General features: G+C 44.7%; 2 protein-coding genes across 4 annotated transcripts; one reads left to right on the top strand and one right to left on the bottom strand.

The window, feature by feature from the left end:
* Positions 1 to 713: 713 nt before the first annotated feature.
* On the bottom strand, positions 714 to 8,424 carry TMEM208 (transmembrane protein 208). Its single transcript, XM_081922932.1, has 6 exons — positions 8,288 to 8,424; positions 7,288 to 7,383; positions 4,807 to 4,866; positions 3,550 to 3,686; positions 2,483 to 2,567; positions 714 to 1,343 (listed from the first exon to the last, which is right to left on the bottom strand). The coding sequence occupies exons 1-6, from the start codon at positions 8,291 to 8,293 to the stop codon at positions 1,206 to 1,208; spliced, it is 522 nt and encodes a 173-aa protein (XP_081779058.1). The 5' UTR covers positions 8,294 to 8,424; the 3' UTR covers positions 714 to 1,205.
* Positions 8,425 to 8,509: 85 nt separating this feature from the next.
* LOC309376460 (uncharacterized protein) lies at positions 8,510 to 23,039 on the top strand. Of its 3 annotated transcripts, none has more exons than XM_081922825.1 (7): positions 8,510 to 8,629; positions 15,825 to 15,926; positions 16,750 to 17,733; positions 18,068 to 18,280; positions 20,199 to 20,345; positions 21,703 to 21,920; positions 22,081 to 23,039. In XM_081922825.1, exons 1-7 carry the CDS (start codon positions 8,603 to 8,605, stop codon positions 22,253 to 22,255), a joined length of 1,866 nt encoding a protein of 621 aa, XP_081778951.1. In that variant the 5' UTR covers positions 8,510 to 8,602; the 3' UTR covers positions 22,256 to 23,039. The 3 variants fall into 3 exon arrangements, with proteins under 3 accessions (XP_081778951.1, XP_081778950.1, XP_081778949.1); XM_081922824.1 differs by having other exon boundaries at positions 20,136 to 20,345; XM_081922823.1 differs by having other exon boundaries at positions 20,133 to 20,345.
* The last annotated feature ends 844 nt before the right edge of the window (positions 23,040 to 23,883 follow it).

Below are 23,883 nucleotides of genomic sequence, written 5' to 3'. Positions count from 1 at the left end.
AGAAACGCCGTTTACCTTTTCTCTATAAAGCGGTACCTATTTATCTACTTGCACTTAGGGGTGCTTTCGAACTGCTAGGTGGGCAGGAGCTGGGACCGAAAGACGGGAGCTCACCCCGCCGCGGGGATTCGAACAGCTGACCATACGACTGGCAAGTCCTAGGCGCTGAGGTTTTACCCACAGCGCCACCCGCGTCCCTGGAGTGCTACAAATCCACAACTCACAAATATTTGAAAAAGGGATTTCCAGCTCCTTCATCAAAGGACGTCAGATTCACAAGAAGCCAGTGCCGGGTCTTTTGGGTAGTGGTGCTAGGTTTCTGAAATTCACTGCAAAGGGAGGCCCATCTAACCTCATCAATTCAGCTTTGCTGTTATAGAGGACAGGGAGGTGTACAATTGTATATGAAATACTTACACACCACCTTTCGGCCAGAGGTTCCTACCTGCTAGTTTAAAAATAAAAATACACCAGGATTTAAATGAGAACTTCTTTCAAACACCTCAACTAGCCTCTTATTCTCTTTGCCTTAAATGGCATGCGATCTTTTGTGAACTCTGGCTTTAATTATTGTTTTGACTGTTGAAGTTTATTGCTTGTTTTGTATTTTGGCTTTATTTACTGTGCCCACTTAGAAATGGGCCAACAAATGTGAAAGGTACAAGTTGTGATGATATAAAATCAACTTCAGCCACAAGCACTCTCATAGACTCTTATAGCCTTTTGGGTTTTTTTAATGAACCATTTCTTAAAACTCTGCAGTGCCTCCACCCTTAGATTCATATTACAGCATCACTTTATAAAGATATTTACACACCTCCGACATCCAAGAGGTCCCCTCCCCACTTGCCACAAAGCAGATGAAGGCCAAGTATCTGCCTGGCGACACTTCCCCTGAAACAATTGAGCCTTATAGCGCACCTGGACAACCTGTGACCCTCCAGGTGCTGTGAGACTCCAAATCCCATCAACCCCAGGGAGCATGGCCGATGGTCAGGAATATGGGGAGATGGAGTTTGGCAGCAACTGGGGGGGAGACACAGATTCCACAGCCCTGCCTTATAGTGAACTGCTGTCACAGAAGGGGAGGGTCAGCAGAGAGAAGAAACCCCTGACATTTCTGATTGGTTAAAAAGAAATCACATCCCTGATAAGCAGCCACATGGAGACAACAGGTGGCATGATATCTATTTCCATGAGCACAGCTAAAAACGCTTCATCTGACGGCGTTCCTGCCGACGCTGCTTCTTTTCGTTGGGCTCCTGGTTGGCGGCTGAAGAATCTGCAGTGAGCCAAGGCCCCAGGATGTTAACCCAGAGGAGATAGAGTGCTCGACCCGGAGCCTGCAAAAAAAGAGAGAGGAAAAGATTTTAATTTTTTACAGATCCTTCAGGTATGCAGCAACCCAAGTTACAATATATATATATATATATATATATATATATATATATATATATATATATATATATATATATATGCAGGTTTTGGTGTCCTCGGGTGTCTTCCCGTGTAAAAGTTGGGGTGTCTAGGCGACGTTTCGACGAGGTCTCACTCGTCATCTTCAGGCTGGTGCTTTCGGCTTCTTGTTACTGGAACAGAGCAGGATCTCAGTGTTTGAGTTCCTATAAATACTGTTGAGGGGGTGTGGTGTATAGCCTCCAATGTTCTGGGCAGAGAGGAAGTTCCCAGGCTAGTGTGCCTTTTCTTCTTTTGTTCCTTAATTACTTGAGGGATATCCTGAGTGATTTCTTGAGTGATATCCTGAGTACCACTTATCCTGAGTATACACACACCAATAACTATTTTCATGCCAGCGTGGTATTCTATTAGTTACTATAAATAATAGGTGGTCTGAAGCCATGTTCCTTTGTCACTGCATGCAAAATGAAGTCTGACCAAACAAAGTAAAAGTTATTTATCATCGTGTTTTTTCTTCTCACTCTTATTTCATAAACCAATTTTTCCATAAACGTGAACTTCCAGGCCTGAACTTCTTTAACAAGATTGAGCAGCCTGATATTAATTCTCATTTCTCAAAGCTACCCCTTAATCTCTATAGGACAGCATTAGATGGGCAGTTGATTCAACATTTCTCCTTGCACCTGGAATCTGGAGAAAAACTATGACTTTTATTCAAACATCGTAAGATGTTGGATCTAGCCAAAGGCCCATCTAGTCCAGCATGCTGCTCTCACAGGTGAACCAGACCCCTGCACCAAAAATTCTCAGCAAACTGCTATTCTGAGCTTTATTGCCTCCTACAGCAGACATGGTATTTACAGACTACCTCTTTGCAGAAATGACCTTTTACAGTCCTCTCCCAATTATTCTTTTCCAAAAAAAAAGAATAAAACATTGTTTTGAACACAGCTAAGAGTATAAGGTTGATCCAGGCAGGTAGCGGCTGGGATCTGCAGACACAGTGGAAAAGGAAAGTTAAGAGGTTCATTATGTACCAAACAATGGAGCTAGAAAGACTCACCAAGAGCCAGAAGTACCACACATAGAGGGAAAAACAGCTGAGGACTTGGATTATGGCTGTAAGCAAGATCACATCCTTCAGATGCCTGAGGATAAACAAGAAGAAGCTGGTGTTTACTAGTTCAGAGCATAAAAGCCTTGCCTAGCCCTGTGGTCCCAAAACCTTTCACTAGCAGGAAGAGCTACAGAAAACCATCTCTGCCATAGTCTGGAGACTGAAGGAGAGGGGGCTCCAGGCAGGGATGGCATGGGAGTGGTGGTGGTCTCTGTGTGTGTGTTCCAGAAATAGCCTGGTTAAAAACAACAAGAAATATGACTGCTAGTTGATGCTGGCGCATAAGGTTCACTCACCTAATCTATAGGGATAACAATTCAAAAATCATATTGCTCACTAGGGAGCAAAATGCTGCTCCTCTTGGCTTCACCTCCCTAAACACAGCAAGATCCCTTAAGCGGCCACTCTGCTTTGCTGTCTTTCTCAGTTGACTCTAGCGATGCCACTGATGCTGGAAGTACCGGGGCAACCAAGGCATATGGTATAATATTTTCTGAGAACAGCCAAGGAAAATGTGAACTTTGAATCTGAATAAATCTATTATCCCACAGCTCATAAATCCCAGTTCCAAACGCATAACTTAGCTCCTTGGAGGAAATTCAAATCTTCATTGTTACAATCAATGACCATCATATACTTTTTAATCTATAATAGGAATCATCAAGTCCATTCAGATTTCTAAAGTTATTTGTAATTTGTTTGCACCAACTGGGATGACAAACAGCAGAAAGGACAAGGAGTGAGAACGGCAACGTGTTTTAGGGAACAGTGAGAAGGAAGGACTTAGGAACTTCATTCTTCTTAACCACTGGGTATACAACAAGGAGGAAGGGTCCCGTCCCCCCGCAGTTTCTCAGTGAAGGAGCTGGAGAACAAAGCTCTGAGAAGCAGCCAATGGCTCCCCAAAGACACCAGTACCTTTATATGATTCCTGCTCAGGGGTGAAGGAGATCTGTGTATGCACTCAGGCAGCAGATCCTGCTCACCTGGACTTGTGTAGTGTAGACACTCACTCTGCCATCCCCTGCTCCATATTCAGGTCAATTCCACCATCCGCAAGGCTGCCGTCATCCGCAAAAGAAGGCTTTGCCATGGAGCTCATGGAGCGGTAACTGGCCCCGTAGATCATCAAACTGAACACAAATGCAATCTACAAGGAGAAGACAAAAATCAGCAAGGTAAAGTTACCCAGATGGTATTGGGCTCCAACTCTCATCATCTCTGACACCCCTGGCTATGCTTGGTGTGATTGCTGGGAATTGGGAGTCCAGAATCACAGAACTGTAGAGACAAAAGGGACATTGTAGCACTCTTTCAACTATAGCATCTGTCCAGCTTTTGCTCAACTTAGGAATGAAGGCCATGGTGGGGTGGGGTGAGGAGAAGAGGAGGACATAATAAAAACTTTATAAAATTATACACAGCATGGAGGAAGTGAAAAAACTGAATGGCACAAGATTCTGGACAAACTGCCTCCTCACACATGCACACTCACACTGCCTCCTCACACATGCACACTCACACTGCCTCCTCACACATGCACACTCACACTGCCTCCTCACACATGCACACTCACACTGCCTCCTCACACATGCACACTTAACTTGAATCAGTGTCAGAAGATGTGGTGATTGTCACTGGCTTAAATGGCTTTTTACGGTCAAGAAGGTGGTTTGTGCACATGCTGTAGTAGAGGGAAAGAAGGGGGCAGATGGGGCTCGTCAACCTGGGAAGGTAGTCCATCTAAGTGAAGGAAAACTGATCCTAAATTTCTGCTGCCTTGTGGGGTATCTTTGGGAGAAGAAAAGGCTAAGGAGTAAACACTACACAAATCCAGAATGACGTCCCTAAGATGGTTGGATGGTGCCTTGTAGGCCTCCTTCTGGCAACTCCTGCAGCCAAGCTGACACCAAATGCATTGCTCTGCTTTCCTTTGGACCACACCAGCAAGGCTGAGAGGAGGGTCTTGTCATCTGGGCACCCGAAGACCTCAATACACACTGACCAGGCTTGTACCTCAGAGAGGTCGCATAAGTGCTGCTAACACAATACTGAGCTAGATGGGCTCAATCTTCTAACTCAGTATATGGCTTCATATGGTGATACAGTATTTTTACTAATTGGTATAAATTCCATTATTTTCAGGGATAAATGAAGGGGCTGGGAGACAACATGGTTTTGGATTGCACTTCCCTCAAGAGATGACAATTTATGCTATCAGAATATACCACCTTCCCCAACGTAGTTCCCTCCAGACATTTTGGACTCACCCAACTCCAGGCAGTGGCTGTTGCATAGAAGACCACAAAGTTAACAATTCCATAAATTGCCTGAAATTAAGGGAAGCAAAAGTCAGAAATCACATAAAAGGGAAGACACAAAGGATAGTTTTGAATCTTCTTGCATCAAAAACATTAATGTAGTATAAATAAGTTCTGGAGGTGAGTACCATTGCAGCCCAAACAACACTGTGGACACATAAGAGAGAGGAGGCAACAGACTAGGGGGAACCCCAACTTTTTCAGAAGCAAACAAAAAACCATTAGAAAAAAAGCTGGGGTGGAAGAGAAACCCACAGAACAGCCCAATGAGTGCTGTGTGAGCTATGGAATACTTTCTGACTGTTTGGGACAGGGAGGGGAAAACTGGGGTGGGGGAGTGGGAAAGGAGGGGGAATGAACTGGGAACACTCCACACTACAAAGTTTTATTGCAGGTTCCACTAGTCTGATCTAAATCTGAATGAAGCCGCACTGGTGAAACCCAAACCCACCATTCCATCTTCAGGCACAGCAGTTTATGAAGTGACAGCTTCATACTAAGTTCCTTCCCTCCCAGACAAATATGGACACAGGCTGTCTTGTTGCTATTGATAGCTAAGGGTTGTTTTTGTTTTTTTTAGAAAGAATGACGAGCAAAGGCCTATGGAGTAGCTACTTTAGAAGAACAGAATAGTTAAGATAGGGTCTGAAAGGGCTCAGGACAGAGTATATCCATTCCACCTTCCTCTCCCTGGTTATTCCAATAAAAAACAAACCAACCCTTTGAGATGGGCAAAGCATCATCTCCAACCTCCCCTCTGATCAGCCCAGTGATTGACTGTGTGTTAAAAACAAATGGTTTGGATATAATGTGCATTTTGAAAACAATAATGTAAACAGCAGCTGCAGGATTGGGACTGTGGCATAAACAAGCTTTTGGTTTCTGCTTTGCTTTTATTATTTACCTTTGTGCCATAGTCCCACCACAAGCCACCCTTCCAATGCTGTCCTTTGCCCTGGCAGGAGATCTCCTATTGGCACCAACAACATGTGTATTTTAATGAACTGAATAGAGTGAAAGATTACGAGTCATGGGGTGTGCAGTATGTGTATATGAAGTTAACAATGCCTAGCTTATTATTTTTTAGTTGCTATTTTGTTAATGTTGTTAATATTGTTTTATAGATTCTAAATGCCATATTGATTTGTTAATCATATAACATGACTTTTGCTGCAATCATGACATTTATCTTACTTTTTATTTCTGTTTGGTTAATAGTGTTTTACAGGTGGTAATTATTTTATTAATGATTTGCTAATTAATATGATTTATGCTGTATTTGTGATGTTCTATTACAGGGGTCAGCAAACTTTTTCAGCAGGGGGCCAGTCCACTGTCCCTCAGACTTTGTGTGGGGGGCGGACTATATTTTTTGAGGGGAAATTGAACGAATTCCTATGCTCCACAAATAACCCAGAGATGCATTTTAAATAAAAGCACACATTCTACTCATGTAAAAACACGCTGATTCCTGGACCATCCACAGGCCAGATTTAGAAGGTGATTGGGCCTGATCCAGCCCCCGGGCCTTAGTTTGCCTACCCATGTTCTATTATGTTGTTATTTATTGTTTATAAGGCACTTTGAGATTCATCTGAATGAAAAGCAGCACAGAAATGCAGCAAATCAAATCATCAACAGCTTCCCTCCCATGGCAAACAGCAGCTTCAGGGCACAGGGTAAGGTGGGGGGCAGAGAGGCAGTGACAGGAGGCTGGTTTGTTTGGACTGGAGCCTACGACAGAATAGTTAAACCCCATTGCCCCACAGTTCTGACCATGCACATCCCCTGCCCTCTGACTGCTTTTTGCAGTAATAAAAAGGTGCATGCTGAACATGTTGCTTGGCTCAGTTCAGGGATTTGAATTCTGAATTTCCTAGGTTCTGGCCCTGATTATCACTAAATCACATTGCCTCCAACCATCACCTAGTCTCAAGCACCCCAGGTAGGCAGGATCTGCCACATGCAAGCTTCACTATCAAATGGCTCACACTCAGACTAGAAGGATTGGGGGGGGCAGGGGAAGGCTGATAATTCTTTCCATGAAGAAACTGAACTGTCAATCAAAAAGAAAAGGAGACTGGCTTTCCAGCAGCTATGCAGGCCCTTGAACTCCATGTTACGTAGGGCAGGGATGGGCAGTAGTCCAAATCCAGTGCTCACCCATATAATATCTGTTCCCCTATCTCTCCCACGCTGACATTTTAGTCTTAGAAGTGGTATCTGACAGCTTGCAGCATGTGAGGTATCAGTTCTTACTCCTTTGGGCCTTGCACAAAGTAAAAAGGGAGGGAAAGACACCTAGCAGGTAAGCTATTCAGAACTAAAGGTTGTTTGTTTTTTAGAACTGCAAATACTTTCTGCCCAAAATATCCAGGCTGGCCTTGTCCACTGTATAGAATCTATACACACAGAGCATCACACACTTACATTAGCTCCCAAGATGATCCGCAGATAGAACTTGAGGGTATCCTTGTTTTCTTCAAATATCTGCTTTTTACCTTTGGTTCCCACCTTTCCCTTTGGCTGAAAAAAATGAAAAATAGGGATTGAATCAAATGATAGAGGGATTGAATAATAAAAAAAGAATTACCCTTATTTTCTGATCTTTCACAAGAGCCTGGGTGAGTTATTTGCTCTCTTGCACAACAAGGTTGTGAAATAGTTCAAGGCTGTGATATTTGAATCCAGGTGACTCCTACCCAAACCCAACACTCTAGACTTCTGAATTGCAGAGGAGAGTAGAACCAGCAAAAAAACTAAAACTGAAGTGGCAGTGTTCCGAAATGGAGACGGGGTAAACAGACGAAGAATATGCAATTATTACAATTACAGAACTGTAATATTAAAGTGGGAGAGAGTATTTACCTTAAGTAGTCTAGGTTCCAACAATTCCAAACGGTTTCTCAGCTGCATTATTTACTACATCTTGCTGCCCAGTTACAACCTTAAGCCCATTAAAATACTGTACATATAACAGGAGTAATCACATATTCTTCCTCTTTCTACTTATACCTCTATTCCCCCCCCACCCCGTCTTCGCTTGTTTCCATGTGTCTTTTAAAATTGCATGCAAATTTGGGGGCTGGCCTGTCACGCCAGTTCTTTGTGAAGTGCCACATAGACGGCACCACGTTAAAAAAATAAAAATAAAATAAAACTGCACAGAAAAGGGAGAAATATGCAGAGATGAAAGCTGATCCTGAAAAATATCGAGGGCTGCATCCGAATACGTCGCACATGACATACACCAGCTGACATAAATGGAGTCAACTCCATTGATTCCAACGGATCTCCTCTAAGTATGATTTAGCCAGAGAGAACCCACAACCTTCTTCCGACCCCGATCCGTGCCAGGCTTGGTCCCCGCACACAATAATCCCCACCCCACACGCTCGAAAGCTCTCCACGCTCGGGCCCCTTCACTCACCGCCATGGTGGCTCTACGGCGAGTCCCAACGACAGGCAGGCAGAAAACCCACCAAGTCAGCACAGCAAGACTTCCGGCACAGGAATCACTACGTCATCGCTCGGGCCAGACGCGGACAACTAACGTCTATCCTTGGAGGACTACAACTCCCGAAAAGCAACGCCCCGTCGTCATGGAGAGACGAGGAAGCTGAGGAGGGGAAAGGGGCGGGGCTGAGAGAAGGAATGGGGGCGTGGCCTGGCCGTTGACCTCCCGGCTTTACTGTACTGTACTTTTGTTTTCTGCTTTTCCCGCAAGGTCGAGCTCTGGGGAGCTATGGAGGCATGCGAGCTGCCTATGGAGGTAAGGAGCAGGGGAAGAAAAGAGGCTGCTACTAATGATCGCACCAGCTTTGCAAGGGGATTGGAGGGGGGCACAAGTCTTAACTCAACACGCGTTGGTGCGCGCAGACATGTCTACAAACACGTGTCGGCGCATAATTGTTTTCCTCCTGCCTGGTACTCTGCTTCACACACGCCCTCTCATTTGTCATATGGAATACTTGCCTCTTTAATAGCTTCCCCTTTGCCCTGCGGTTTTATTTATTAGTAATCTGGGAGGCTGCTTTACGCCGAGTCAGAGAACTGCTCTCCATGTAGCTCAGTATTGTCTGCACAGACTGGCAGTACAATAGTTCCCTAGGAGCACAGGCGGATCTTTCCCAGCCCTCTCTGATGATGCCTGGTCTTTAATCTGGCATCTTCTGCATGTTGTTCTTGTTGCTCTTCAGGTACCTAGCCCGCAGCTTATCTGTTGTAAACCTTGGTTCAGAAGCTTTAAAAGATACCACATGATTGACTGATTTTTAATTAACGTAGAAAAGCTGTTCCAGGGAAGTGGTTTCCGGATGGTCACAAATACCAGCCACTCAGTGCTGTGAAGGGTGCTGAAAAACGAAAGAATTTGTTTCCCCCCTGAATTTTCCACTTGAACAGTATTCAAATAATGTGGTTCTGTGTGCGTGAGAAGCAGCCTGAATAAGGAACCAAAATTACCCCAAAGTAAGATTTGAACCATCCTGAGTCATACATCCCTGCCACTTGGAGACTATTACCTCTGGGATACTAGTATTCTGCCTGGGCCACAAATTGCAGTACAGTACTCTCAACTATGATGCTCCTTTTCATATCTATCACAGGAGATCTATGGCCTAGGGTCGCCCCATGGTTATTTTGGGGTACAAATCCCACTTCATTTGTAGTGGCAAGAAAATAATTTACTTAGCATGGAGACATCATATATTAATAACACAATGTGTGCAAGCAAAGCTTTGGATGGGGCTTGATGCTCCAGTATTTCCTACAGATAGATTATGGTTGTGGAAGTGCATGATAGGGAATACACCCCACCCCCACCCCCCAGTCCTTTATTCATAGGTGTGTCTGCAAGAAAGACTGACTGTTTTAACACACACCCCTTCTCAAATTCAATGTACTGTACACACTTTTAGTAGACTGGGTTTGCCAGCAATAGTAAAAAGCAGAAGCCCTTATCACCTATGCAAATTAGACGTGCTCCAGCAGTTGGTATTCACAGTGAAAAACTAGTACCTAAACTTATTAAATGCCTATTAAATCAGTGTGGTTGGAAAGGGGAGGCGAATGATTGCCAGAGTCAGTTTTGTAGGGAACCTAGGTTTTAAGGAAATAAATTGTAGTGAACTGAACTTAGATCAGGGAAAAGGTTGTCGGATCAGTAGAGAGAGGGATAGACTCTAAGAGTAAGGGACAGGAAACCTAACTTAGGACAAGTTCATGCATTTGTGAAAGTCACTTATTTCTTATCCGCACTCCCTCCTGCATGTGAACTCATTTGGAAAAGCCTGGACAAGAAGATACAGATTGTATGTAGATATAGCTCTCAATATCAAGGAGCCATTTCTGGGATAAATTCCAGAGGGGTAGTAATACTATTCTGCTAGAAGCACAAAAAGGTGTATTTCTGTGCCAGTTCTGGAACAAGATTAAAAGAGGTCTATATCAGCAATCTCAAGGATACCTGGTGTTGAATACTCACCACCTACCGTATTTTTTGCACCATAACACTCACTTTTTTCCTCCTAGAAAGTAAGGGGAAATGTCTGTGCGTATTATGGAGCGAATGCCTACGGATGGCAGGGGGATCTGCTGCAGTCGTGAGCAGAGGATTCATGGTTCCCCTTCCTTCCCTCCTCCGTGGCTCGCTTTGAAACAGCAAAGCGGGAGAAGAGCCGCTGAGTGGGGAGGAGAGAGGGACAGAGAGCCTGCTTGCTTTAAAGGAGCAAAGCACAGATCCACATGGATCCTCAGGATTTTTGCACTGGGTCACCCCAAATTCACCATCAGATCACATAGCATGTCCATGGCTACAGCTTGCACCAAAAAAATCACGCAGCCACTGTTGCCTGGGGCTGCAGTGGTGCATAAACGTGGTTACAAAGCATGGATCCACGTGGATCCTCAGGATTTTTGCATTGGGCTACCCGAAACTCACCGTCAGATCACATGTCTGTGGCCACAGCATGAACCACAAAAATCATACATCCACTGTTTCGTTTAGAATATTTTTTTTCTTGTTTTCCTCCTCTAAAAACTATGTGCGTGTTATGGTCGGGTGCGTGTTATAGAGCAAAAAATGCGGTATTTGAGTATTGGGTACCTTGCCCAAGAAGGAGGTCCTTATTAGGGACTGGCTTATAGTTACTGCAGCCCTGAGGACCCAAGGATGACTTTTGCAGGAATATCCTCACAGTCACTTATTTCAAGGCGACTGGGGCTGCCCTTTCTTGTAAAAAGCAATTCATCACTAGATGTTATTAGCCACAATGGGCAAGGAACCAGCCAACCAGCAGCTGCTGTATGTCTCCCAACGCCATGTCCACAGCCTGAGGTCTTAGTAACCAAAACTCATCCAATAAAACATGACCAGCTTCCCCAGATTCTACTACAGAATTAGCTGTGCTCAAGTAGAAATGAATGTGAGAAATTTATGAGAATTTTTTTCCTTTAAATGTTTGGCAAACATGTCACGGCATGCATTCAAGGGTTCCTTCCATATTGTCAAATGCTCCATGAAACTGTTACGAGAATTATAAGGTCTGAGATATAAAATAAATGTTCATAAATGTACCAGGCAAACACATACATAAATATATAAACCACATGTCTGAAACAGTACAGGAAAACAGTCCTAAAGCCATTTTGTCTCTTTCAGTGACCTCAAATATTCCTCTGCAGTTTGGATGGAAATGGGAAAAGCCTCCCCATTGTCTCTGTACTCACAAATCCTGCTTTAAGGGCACATTTGTGTATGAATAGGGTGAGACTGTGACCTGGACTCAGGAATTAAGTATTTACAGTATCATCACAAAATAATGGCCAGGCTATCCAGGTAAACCCATTAAGAGGTTTCCTGCCAGACAGGATTCTGCTGTAGACCGCCCCTTCTGTGATAGGCTGCCCCTTCTGTGATGTATGTACGATGTATTGAGGGGGGTGGTCTTGAGCTACAGGGCTTGCACACCATTGTTCTGGGTTCCTCCTCCCTCCTGCATTGAGGGTGAGCACCTTGTTGCAACCGTTTAATAAAGATCATGCTTACTAGCTGCTTTGCTTCTCAATATTCTCTGGTTGGCCTCTGTTATTTTCTCCTACCAATAGAGAACCTACATAAGGACTCTATATGGACTCTTGGGTACCCCATAAGGGAAAAGGAGCAGTTTTTCTTATAACAAAACACAATGATGATGTTTGAAGGGCTGGCTTGTATGGTTTCCTTTAAAAACTGACTTCAGTGGGAGTTCACTTTTCCAGTGTGGTAAAAATTTTGAATGGTGGAAGTCACTCTAAAGGGGATAGAAAGAGATGATGAAGAAAATAGCTCAAATAATATGTAAAGACCCCAAATGGTGTCTTTTATCAATTTCTGATGAGTTGAATACGGACTTAATATGGGAACTACTTGTATTTTTTCTGTTTGTAACTTCTCATTTGACCATATCCTAGGGCTGGAAGGAATCCTCACATTTTTCATTAAATATTTGGTATAGTAAAGTAATATTTACCTTTATTTCTGAAAAATTAGCTCATAGATTAAGGGTATTTCAGGACGCAACTAAGCCTATTGATTTCACCTCCATTTGGTGGCCAATTGGTATTTATATGACAAGTCGGTTAGGGGAAGGCAAGTCCAAATGAAATACGGTTTTATTTATTATCCATAACTTTCATTTTGTATTATCTTTACATCAGGTCAGTTTTTGTTTTAACATTTAATATATTGTGTGGCCTTTTGAGAATGTACATTATTTTATATTATTACGGCTATGAACACAGGGGTTCTTAGGTACAGTTTTTCTTTTTATTCTTTTTTGTTATTTTACTTTATTTTACATTTTTTACTGGACTATTATTTTAACTTCATAATAAAGTTTTGTTTTTTAAATGCTGTCTAGAGGGCAATTACAATTGTTTAAAAAACATAATCTCTGTAGACAAAACCATACCAACAACACAGTTTCAAGGTGGAACAGGTTTTTAAAACACAGATTATAGCTTGGGTGGTTTTTCAGTTTGTTGTTGTTTCCACCTAGGAATCATTTTGGGTCCAAACAAATCTTGTGGTAGGAGGGAGAAGAGGGGCATGAACAAGAGACAAAAAGACAGATTGATAAAAACACAGAATATTTTGGCTGCTTTAACATCTCTGTTTATCAGAGAAACCACCATGTCTCAGAAATTGATTTTTCTTTTCTTTTTTAACTTCTTTTTATTCATTTTCTATAACCAAACAACAGCAAAGAAAGAAAAAGAAAAATAGCCAACACATACCAAAAAAAGAAAAGAAAAGAAAACATCAACCAAAACAAAACACCTAAACCAACCAAAAAACAAACATTAATTAACAATAAATAACATTTGACTTCCCTCCATCTCGGTTTTGGGTTATGTGAATATTAAATCCATTCTGCAGTTTTTCATTTTTTAACGTAAACACATCACAAGGGTTATATTAAACCTACTGTGATTTTTATATCTCTAGAATTTGTTTCCATATATGTTATGAATTTAGACCAATTGTCAATAAACCTTGTACCTTTTTGCTGTCTAATGTTCTGCATCATTTTTGCCAGATCCGTATACTCAGATAATTTAATTTGCCAATCTTTAACGGTCGGGGTATTTGGGGTTTTCCAATTTTGTGCTAACAGAATCCTGGCAGCTACAGTTGCATATTGAAACATTATATAATCTTCTTTCTTAATCTCCTCTCCGATCATTCCCAGAAGGAAGGCTTCGGGCTTTTTGACAAAGGTGTATTTAAGTATTTTCTTTAGTTCGTTGTAGATGGAATCCCAATTTTTTTTAACTTCTTCACATTTCCACCACATGTGGTAGAAGCTTCCCTCTTTAGATTTACACTTCCAACACCTTTTGTCGCCAGTCTTATACATTTTTTTGCAATTTCACAGGGGTGATGTACCAACGATACATCATCTTTTCCATATTTTCTCTGAGGGCAGTACAGGCTGTAAATTTCATTCCTTTAGTCCACAACTTCGTCCATTTTTCAAAATCCAAATTATATCCAATGTCTATTGCCCATTTTACCATAACCTCTTTAACCTCTTCGTCCTTGGTGTCCCAATCTAATAGCTGGTTATACATTTTAGATAGCAGTTTAGTTTTACTTTCTATTATCTCTACCTGGAACTTTGATTTTTTTCTCATTCATTCCAATCTTTTTATCTTCCTTCCATAAATCAATTTCTGATGGAAGGAAGTCAGCAATTGATTTTTCAATTTCCACCTCATTAAAGAGATTTTACTCCCTGGTCTGAAAAATCTTTTCTAAAAAGAAAAGGAGGGCAACCACAGCAACATCCAGAGAAGGGCAAAATATATGTTGGCTTCTCACTGGTACATAAAAGAGAATTTATAGGCTCAAAAAGCCCAATGCATCCAGTCAAAATGCCTTCTTCAGGTATGGCAATTACAAGTTTTCCTGTTTCAATTTTGTACGATCAACTCCAAGTCAATCATTGACTGCTTTAATAGCCTTATAATATGCGACCTTGACAAGGGTCAGTAATGCCTGGGTTTTTATAGACGAGTTGAACTGAAAAAGCAGACATTGCCACTTGCAGAATACTTCCTTCACCCAAGCAGGCAAAAGAGTCTGCTCTTTCATGATGAATACCTGCCCTACCTCCCTTCTTCTTTGGCGATCACTTGTAGCCCTTAACAGAGTGTCTCTAAGTGACTGTGGAGGCCAATTCTGGATCCACATGTCCTTCCACAGTGGGGAAATAGGTTTAGGGGGGGAGTTGATCACGGTGAGGATTTGCCAAACGTGCCTTCCTCTTAGCTCATTTCTCCCTTTTGCATCTTCAAAGTACATGTCGGCTTTGCTAAAGGCTATTCTCAAATTGGAGCACTCGCAGGCCAGTGTTTCCCAATTATCAGTGCTTATACTTCATTTTTTAAGATTTAGCTTGAGAGCGTCTTTAAACCTCTTTTGTTGTCCACTGGCATTCCACTTTCCATTCTTAAGTTGAGAATAGAGTAGTTGCTTTGGAAGACGATAATCAGGCATCCGAACAACATGACCAGTCCAACAAAGTTGATGTTGAAGAATCCTTGCTTTGACACTGGTGATCTTTGCTTCTTCCACTGACATTAGTTCACCCGTCTTCCCAAGTGATATATAAAATTTCACTTTACCTACCAACTTTACCTCTCTTCCAACCTCTTCCTCAACTCAGTTTATCACAGACTTCCCATATTCCTTAAGCCAATGAAATGATGTAATGCTTCCTTTTCTGTGGTAAAAACACTGCTCATTTATCTTGCATATTGGAAGAAGGAGTAAGCTTGTTTTCTCCTACTCTGGAGGGTCGGACTCATACTGAAGTTACAAGAAAGGAGATTCTGACTAAACACCAGGAAGAACTTTCGGACAGTATGAGCTGTTTGACAATGTAACAGCCTCTCCCAGGAGGTTGTGGACTCTCCTTCCTTGGAGGTTGGATGGCCATCTGTCATGGATGTTTTAGCTGAGATTCCTACACTGCAGAGGATTGGACTAGATGACCCTTGGGATCCCTTCCAACTCTATGATTCTATCAGCCAAACAGCACAGATAATTTCTTCCCACATATTGTAGAACTGTTTTTGTTCCGCCCAGTAATTTGCCAGATCTTCCTCCATTAATTTCACAATTACATCCCCATTTCTTCTCTCTAATCAGATATAATTTTGTTGCACAGAAAGGATATGAGCTGGATGGCCAGATATTTTTGATTAAGGTCCTGGGGAGGCCAAAGGCTGCAAACCCATCTTAACCGTTTCAGTAGTTGTATTAGTATCCTCTCATGTCCACAAAAACACATGGGAATCTTGATTAAAATTGGCATGTCTTATTCCTTGCAATTTAAATTGCCTTTTTAAAATTGGCATGCCCTTTTGCTGAAAAACAAGTTTGCACTCATTGTCAAGGCTTTTCTCTTTCTTCCTTGCAGATTATCACTTATATCCTGAGCTTCCTGCCCATCGCAGATAGGAAAGAAGCCTCTCTAGTGAATCAAACATGGTATTTCGCAGCCCAGGACACCTTACGCCAGGTAACAGCTTCTTGCTTTGGTGTCTTACCCATACTTCCTCTGTTCTTACAGGGCTGCCCTGCGGGAGAGTCATAGCCCCATTTCAGACATAATGCTAAGCCACAGGTCACCTCCAGACTGTCAGTATTTTGCGGGAAGGATTCAAGCACAATACCGGAAATTTAGGTTTGCGTCATTAAAGTGGATTCAAGCATTCTGTCACTGTACTGTAACTGATCCACTTTTAAAAAAACAATGGCAGTAGATTTTGTAGTTAGGAAGTAGAGAATTGCACGGAAAGGAGTAGGGTAAACAAATAATACACGCCGGGGAGGATGCTGTTGTGCTCAGGTTCTGCTTTCAGACTTCCCAGAGGAATCTGATTGGCCTCTGTAAGAACAGGATGCTGGACCAGATGGACCACAGGTCTAATCCAGCAGGGCTCTTCTTATGTTCTTAGGACATTGGGACCTTCTATATGCCAAGCAGGTGCTCTGCCACTAAGCCATGGTCCTTCCTCAAAGGCAGGCTCATCCATCCACAAGTCCCCTCAAGAGCAATATACACAACACCAGGAGCTGCTACAACAAAAGAACACAAACAAAAATAGATTGAGAGAGATTTGTCATACTTTCTTTCCTCTGACCCTTACTCTAAGGAGCTCAGGGCAGTGAATGTTGGGGTTTTTTTAACCTCACAATAGTCCTGCAAAGTAGATTAGGCCAAAAAAGAGCAGCTGTGGCCATCCCAGGGTACTTCTTTTGCTAACTGAAAAAAAACTGAAGCCGTGTCTCTTGGTCCATATCTAAAAACTCCTCACCATGTAGTCCCTCTCAAATTCCAGGAAAGCATATTTTATAACATCCCGGCTACCTCTGCCTCGCTCCGGACAATCCAGAATCTGTCCCGAAGGCACGTGTGCAACGTCAGGATGACCAACTTGGACGGTTCCACCACTTCCCGGGACATCATCAAGTCCGTTGCCAGCTTCCTGGGGCCTCACCTGCGCAGCTTGTGCCTGCACGGGAGCAGCCTTACGGAGGCCAACTTCAGTGAGCTCCTTCTTGCTTGCCCCCGCCTCACAGCCTTGGATCTGAGCGGCTGCAACAGCCTTTTCATGTCCGGGACCCTGCTCTCCAAAGAGGAGACCTTCCTGCAAGCCCAAGAAACATTGATCAACCTGCAGGAGCTGAACCTGTCCGGTGTGCGATACTTGTCTGACCTCACCTTCAACCGCTTGGCCAGCTGCTGTCCATCCCTGGCCAAGCTCTCCCTCGCCCGTTGCCACATTACCTTTGAGGTGGACACTTACTACGGCTCTAGTAACTACAACTCCTCGGCTTTGCTGTCTTTCCGCAACCTCCTGCACTTTGTCCGGGAGCGAGCCAGCACCGTGAAGGCCTTGAACTTGAGTGGCACCAGTATCTCGAGCCAGGCTATGAAGTCCCTGGTGCAGGTAGAGAACCTTTGCCTGCAGGAGATGGTGCTGCAGGCCTGCCGGGATCTAACCAATGAGGCTGTGAGCATCCTATGTCAGCACCAGCCCCACCTGACCGTGCTGGACCTGAGTGGCTGCTCTGAGCTGTCTGATCGGGCTGTCCTTGTCATCACCTCCCGGCTCCTGTCCCTTCAGCACCTGTGTCTGGGAAAGTTGCCACGTGTCACCGATGCTGGCTTCCAGGGCATTTCACACCTGAAGCAGCTCCAAAGCCTGGATGTTTCTGAATGCAGCCTCATGAGGTGCAGTGAGCTGGTGAGAGCATTTGGGACTATGAAGGGACAGCCCAAACTGGTCTCGCTGAACATTGCCTTCTGCTCTTTACTACGGGTAAGTTCTAAGGTGTTTGTTTGTTATTTAGCAGCCTTTTACCAGATGATGCTCAATTCTCGGTGGTTTCACAATCAATTCCTCTTCCGGGGAACTCTGGGATGGGAATGAGGGTCTCCTCTCAATACCTTTAACAAACTACAGTTCCCAGGATTCTTTGGGGAAAGCCATGACTGTTTAAAGTGGTATGATACTGCTTTAAGAGTATAGTGCAGATGGAGCCTCTGTGAGGGGTAAACTAGTTCCCAGAATTCCTGGCTGGAAGTGGGGATGTGCTTTAAACGTGTGGTGTGCATGCAGCCTTCAACTAAACATTTCCCCCCCTCTTCTGCAGGACAACTTGGTCCTTTCACTGGCTGAAAGCCTAAAGAGCCTTCGGGTTTTGGATCTCTCTTCCTGTGTGTCCATCACTAACAGAAGCATCCAAGCAATCGCTTCACACCTCTTGCTCTTGAGAGTCCTGCGTTTGGCTTGGTGCAAGGAGCTGACGGATTGGGGCCTGCTGGGGGTTGAGGAGCCCAGAGAGGAGCGTGAACATGCCAGAGAGGTTTGAGTAGACATTTTTCTAGTTATGTGAGCTGGGAGTGGGGGAAAGGAGAAATATTGTGTAATGACAGTATCTTTGATACTCTGATTATTGTTGATGTTGTTTCCCTCCCTTTTCCCCCCCAAAGAGGCCCATAATAAGAAGCTGTTTCCTCTTAATCCAGTGCTTAATTTGTTCTTTTAGCTGAGAGAAGGGCAGGGAAACTGGTCAAATCTGCTTCTTTCTGCCTGTCTGGAGGCCAGGAGCCCAACTTGTAACTCTCTTGTCTTTACTGGACTAATAAAGAGATAGCTGAGGTTTGACATACTGGCAGGGGCAACCTTCTGTCCTTGAATAGGGGAGCACATTGTCTGTGGTGAACAGGGCTTCAGAGAAGAGACTGGTAGCTTGTCCAGAAGTTGCTCCTTTCCAAGGTGCATCCTTTGCCACAGTCCAGATGCTGCAGTCTACATACCCTGCCCCGTGCTGAACTGCACAGCTTGCAGCGACTAGAAACAACCGCAGTTTTATCTTCCTGTCATCACGGCAGGAGCCTTCCAAAGGAAAAGGTACCTGCTTTCTCAGAACCAGCGTGGAAAACTTTGCCCAGTTCAGATGTGGAAAGTACCGGTGGCTGTTTATCAGTTTTCTAAGTTGTAGTACTCAGCTGTTCCTAGTATTGACACTATTTTGGTTTAATCCTAAGAACAGCGATTCTGGCATGCTGGCTAGTTAGGCGGCCAGTGGGTACTCAGTGTCTGGTTTTGCAGAGGTGATAAGTAACACTCACTCACCCAAGATTAATCAAAAGTCTGTGATCTATTATTCATTTTGAATATTTGTTATGGTCCTGCGGCAACTGAAGCAGAGTGTTCTTTCTGGCAGGGAGGGCAGATAGAGATTCCTGCTGCTGCCACTTCTCTGGCCAATGGGTGGGGCCAGACTGATCTTCCAGATGGCCAGGATCCTGTTTCTGCAGAGCAGGGGATATAACCTCCCAGTGGCCAGGTAGTTCTTCCCTTGTGCTTTGCTGTCTCGGGGGCAATTCAAGGCAAAGAGAAGGAAGCATTTCACAGAATGCAAAAGATACAGTGTTCAGTGAAACTATTTCCAGGGATGCCCACAATGATAGATTGCATTGGGGTGGGGTGAGTTTATCTGTCAAGGATTCAGTGGAGGCTGGTTCATCAGGGCAAATGGGACACTGCCCCCCCCCCACAAACTCAATCTGCTCTCAGCCTTCAGTTCAGGTTTGTCAGCCTTCTCCTCCTTAGTCTCATTGTTGCCGTTGTAGAGCTTTGCAAGCAAAACTAGAATTACATGGCTCTGCCTCTACTTATAGTTTGTTTATTTTTATTTAAGGCATTTATATACCACTTATTATTCGTTAGCATTTCTAAGTGGTGTTGGCCTTTCTGCCTTCCTCCCAACCAGCCACACTACAAGGGCTATTAACTAGGACAGGAGAAATGGATTCCCCCAGGTTTGAAAGTAGTTTGCCTTTTATTCTTAGACAAACAGGAAATGACCTTCAGATCATATCAAGCTTGTGAGCCTCCTTGGTGAATTATCGTAAGCAGAACGCTGGGATTAGTTGGCTCTTTGGTTCCTGTTGTCTCGTGGCCCCCTGCTGCTTATTGTGAAGTACAGCACACAAGAAACTACAGGCTGCATGAGCCTTGGGAGGCTGTTTAAACAGGGGTTAGGAGCTACTTTCACACCACAGCCTTAGTCTTTACTGTGTACCGTCTGTTGCAGCTTAGTTTACTCAAATCCACAGCATTGGTCCTCACCTGTGTCACCCAGATAGGAAACAGAGAGTCTCAAGATGGTCCCAGCTTCCTTTTAATCCCTCGTTCTGTTGCCTTGACAGAAGGATGCTGGCCCAAAGTTCAGCAGGAACTTTGGCAACATGGGATTTTTCCAACCACCTCCACAGGATTTGGAGCAGGACACCCAGATTCTTATTGACCTCGGCAAGCAGGATGCTCAGCAGAAGCACAAAGCCTCCTTGAATGCCCTGACTCGTCTTCAGGAGCTTGACCTGACAGCCTGCACGAAACTCACAGATGCAAGCATAGCTAAGGTTTGGACACGGCAGCTTGCAAATACAGACAGCTATGGGGAGACCATTGCTTAGTGGGAGAGTAGGTGCTTTGCTAGATGGGACACATGATCCAGCCATAGACAAATTCCTATGAACCAGAGTGTTCTTGCAAAAGAAACCATCTACAGCCTTGGCTTCAGGGTAGCAGGAGTACCACCATAAGAACGTCAAAAGCCGCCTTACTCAGAGTCAGACTATTTGTCCCTCTTGGTCAGTGTGGGGTGGGGAACTTGTGGTTCTTCAGATGTTCTTGGGCTATGAACTCCCATTGGCTCCAGCCAGCACACCATTTGGAGGGCCACAGGTTCCCATCCCTGGTCCACACTGACTGGCAGCAGCTCTCCAAGATTTCAGGCATGAGTCTTTCCCATCTCGAGAGTCTTTCTTATCTGACATAAGATTGTCAATGATTGCATCTGGGACCTTTGGAATGCAAAACAGATGCCCTAGTACTACTGAGCTGTGTGCCCTGCCCTTTCAGTGGCACCTGTTCAAATTAAACATCTATGGAGCACCAACAGTACAGGCCATGGGAGGGATATAATGCTTCCAGGTAGACTGACATTAGACAAGCAAGAGCAGAATGTGTGGGTAGTGAGACGTCAGTGAGTAGAGGGACCGGCCACACAACCATGGAGAGAATGAGAAGCTTTAGAGAAGAGGGTTTAGAAAAGTGGGTCACGGAGGAAGAGGAAGTGGTTCGATACACAGATGGAGAGAAGCTTGTCAAGGCATTTAAAAAGTGGGAGGATTAAACGGGTTGGCAACAGGTCACATTCTGCAGAAAATCCAAAAAGGAATGCAAGGAACGTCACAGGTATGTAATCAGTTTGGTTGGAGGGAGAGCTTTAAAGTCCAAGCTCCTACTTCCTTCTCTTATATGAGACCTGACCAAGCTACCCAAAACTCCCTGCCCATTAAAAGCTAGCGTGTCAGGGAGAACGGTTCCAAGCAGTTGCCATCTTTCTGATGTGGTTGTTTTCTACACATAGAGAGGCTTTGACCTGGGAGAGCATTTGTACACATGTGGTCCCATCTGCAACTGCACTTTGAAGCGGTACACTCCAAGAAGCCTGCAACTCGCTATCTTTCTAAGCATCTTGTTCAGCCCCCAGAATGGCTCTGAAAGAAGTTCTCTTCCTCAGTTGCTACACACTGGAGTCCACATGTTCACTTTCTTGGTGTGGAGCTCCACCCTGAATGGTTTTGGGCATGGCCAATGGCAGAGCAAAAGCTTTTACAGCCATTGGCAAGGATGCTCTTTTGGGCACCTTTCATCACAGTGCCCAGGCAGGGCCACCCAACTTCCTGTCCTTGTTCTGTTATTCCTCCTCAGGTCATCGACTTTCCCGAGCTGCAGCGCCTGTCCCTCAGCCTTGTGACCAACATCACAGACACCAGCCTCACAGCCATCGCTCAAAACTGCCGGAGCTTGGAGCACCTCACGCTAAGTCACTGCACAAACCTTACCGACAAAGGTTTCATGGAAGCAGCTGGCTCCCTGCACCGACTTCAGCATCTCATCCTTTCTGGTTGCAACCAGCTGACTCCCAGGTGAGTAGTGCTGCAGAGTGCAAAGATCACTGGCGGGTGGAGAGGAGAGGTAAAGGCAAGCCAGAGGCAGGCCTTTGAAAGCTCCTTCGAGGCCTGGTTGGCTGGGAGGGACTGAAAGAGAGGCAGAGACCATCAACAACTGGTGAACTCTCCCTTGCAGGACATTGAAGGCCATTGGGCAGGAGTGCCAGCAACTGAAGAGCTTGGACGTCTCCATGTGCAGCAAGATCAGCATGACAGACGTGGAGCATTTCCAGTCGCAACTCCCGCTGCAGAGTCAGACTAGCATCCAGTCACGGTTTGTGGGTGGAGCAGACCTTTCCATCACTCTCTGATGGAAGTTTTGTAGGTTGAGTTCCCAGAGATAAATGGTGGTCAAGCTGGCTCTCCCTCCCCACGCTGCCTCAGTGGCAATAGGGGACTTGTCTTGGGAAACAGTTCCTGTCTTGGTAGTCCCACTGGCCTACTGTTAAATGCAGCTGCGCCACTGCCACTGGGTGGGTCCATAAAATGGACCAATTCTTCCTATAGAGGGGGCATCCTCACCCAAGCCTGCCTCAATGGAGGAGCTGGCTGTTGCGCAAGCCTCCCATCACTCCCATTCCGCAAGCAGAATGGGGAAGTGCATCTTGGGCTTTGGGAGGGATTGCCTGGAGCACAGCAGATCCCACGCTAGCAGGAACAGTAACCAGCAGCCATAAGGCAAGACGGTAATGGCTGCTGATGTAATCTTTGGCACAGCCAGTGCCAAGCACTTACTTAGCACCCTGCTTTCAGCAGCTGCACCACCCCTTTCAGTGAAAGGGATTTTAAAAAAAATCAGCTGGAAAATTGCATCTAGGGAGACTTCTTCTTTCCAGGTCCCCCTGGTACACAGCTGTTTTAGAGGTACACATGGAGACAGTGGGAGGTCACTCCCACAAAAGCAGTCCATGGCATATTCAGGCACCAAAACTTTTCCTCTTGTGCATTCCTGAAAACAATATAAAGGTGAGAAAGCCACTGCCCTGCCAGCCTCCCACTCATCTTTTCGAAAAATGCACTACGCTTATGCACCAGGGTTTTCCATAAACATCACCAAAGCCACTGCACTAATAAAGGACTTTAGTATCTGTTTTACATACTTTGGATTTTAAATGAATGGAGACGGCAGCCTGTAAAACTTTGACTTGCCCTCCTTGACTGAGACGGAGAAGGAAGAAGCTGCCAAGACAGTGCCACTCCCTGGACTGATTGCAGGTAGGAAGGCAGGCAGGCAGGCAGGCAGGCAGGGGCTCACGGAGGTCAAACTCAGTTTGGTGGGTCATTTGCTCTAATGGATCAATCTCCATTGCCAGCACACAGTTTAGGAACTATAATGGCACTGGGTTCCAATCAGGACTCTAAAACCTATTGGGTGCTCCTTTTAATAGGTTGCACCTCCAGCTAAGCATTGTGTGACAATGTTCTGCGATACAGTCACACACACCCTGCTCACAAGGCATTTCCTGCACCTCCACAGTGAGCAAAGCTGTTCTCTGTTCTACACACGTGCAAGTGTTGAATAACATATTTTTGAAAGATTTAAATCTAGGCCCTCTGACCTCTTGAAAACCACTTCATTCTTTTGTGCAGACAGCCACAGCTGCAGTTTCCTTTCAGGGCTGAGCCCTCCTATTTTGAGCTTCAGAGACCTTGAGCCCCAAACCAGAGAAAGCTAAGTCACGCTCAGGGCTCATCCCAGTTAGAGCCCTACTGGGCTGTGGCTGCTGCCCAGGGATGCCACCATACTGATACCAGGCCTGAAGAGAACCCACAACCAGGCCCACCATAAGGCAGCTGCATAATGTTCACTTACTTCCACGTACGCCATTGGGCTTCTCATGCAGGGGCTCCTCTGCAGAGTACTTCAGAAAAGCAGCTGCTGGTGTGGCCAGAAGAGTGCAGCTCACTTGTTTTAAAAGGGAGACAGGGAATCTATGGT

This window comes from Podarcis melisellensis, assembly GCF_964234715.1.
Source record: "Podarcis melisellensis genome assembly, chromosome: 8".
Taxonomy (NCBI): Eukaryota; Metazoa; Chordata; class Lepidosauria; order Squamata; family Lacertidae; genus Podarcis; species Podarcis melisellensis.
Note: the sequence above shows the minus strand (reverse complement) of the source record. Positions and strands in the feature narration are given on the sequence as shown.

Coding starts and splice junctions, on each gene's coding strand:
- LOC309376460 (XM_081922823.1), top strand. CDS start 8,603: ATGGAGGCATGCGAGCTGCCTATGGAG. Junction 17,734..18,067: donor CCTTCTGCTCTTTACTACGG/GTAAGTTCTAAG, acceptor CCTCTTCTGCAG/GACAACTTGGTCCTTTCACT. Junction 21,921..22,080: donor TGCAACCAGCTGACTCCCAG/GTGAGTAGTGCT, acceptor TCTCCCTTGCAG/GACATTGAAGGCCATTGGGC.
- TMEM208 (XM_081922932.1), bottom strand. Junction 2,568..3,549: donor ATGGAGCAGGGGATGGCAGA/GTGAGTGTCTAC, acceptor GTTTATCCTCAG/GCATCTGAAGGATGTGATCT. Junction 1,344..2,482: donor TGTGGTACTTCTGGCTCTTG/GTGAGTCTTTCT, acceptor CTTTTTTTGCAG/GCTCCGGGTCGAGCACTCTA.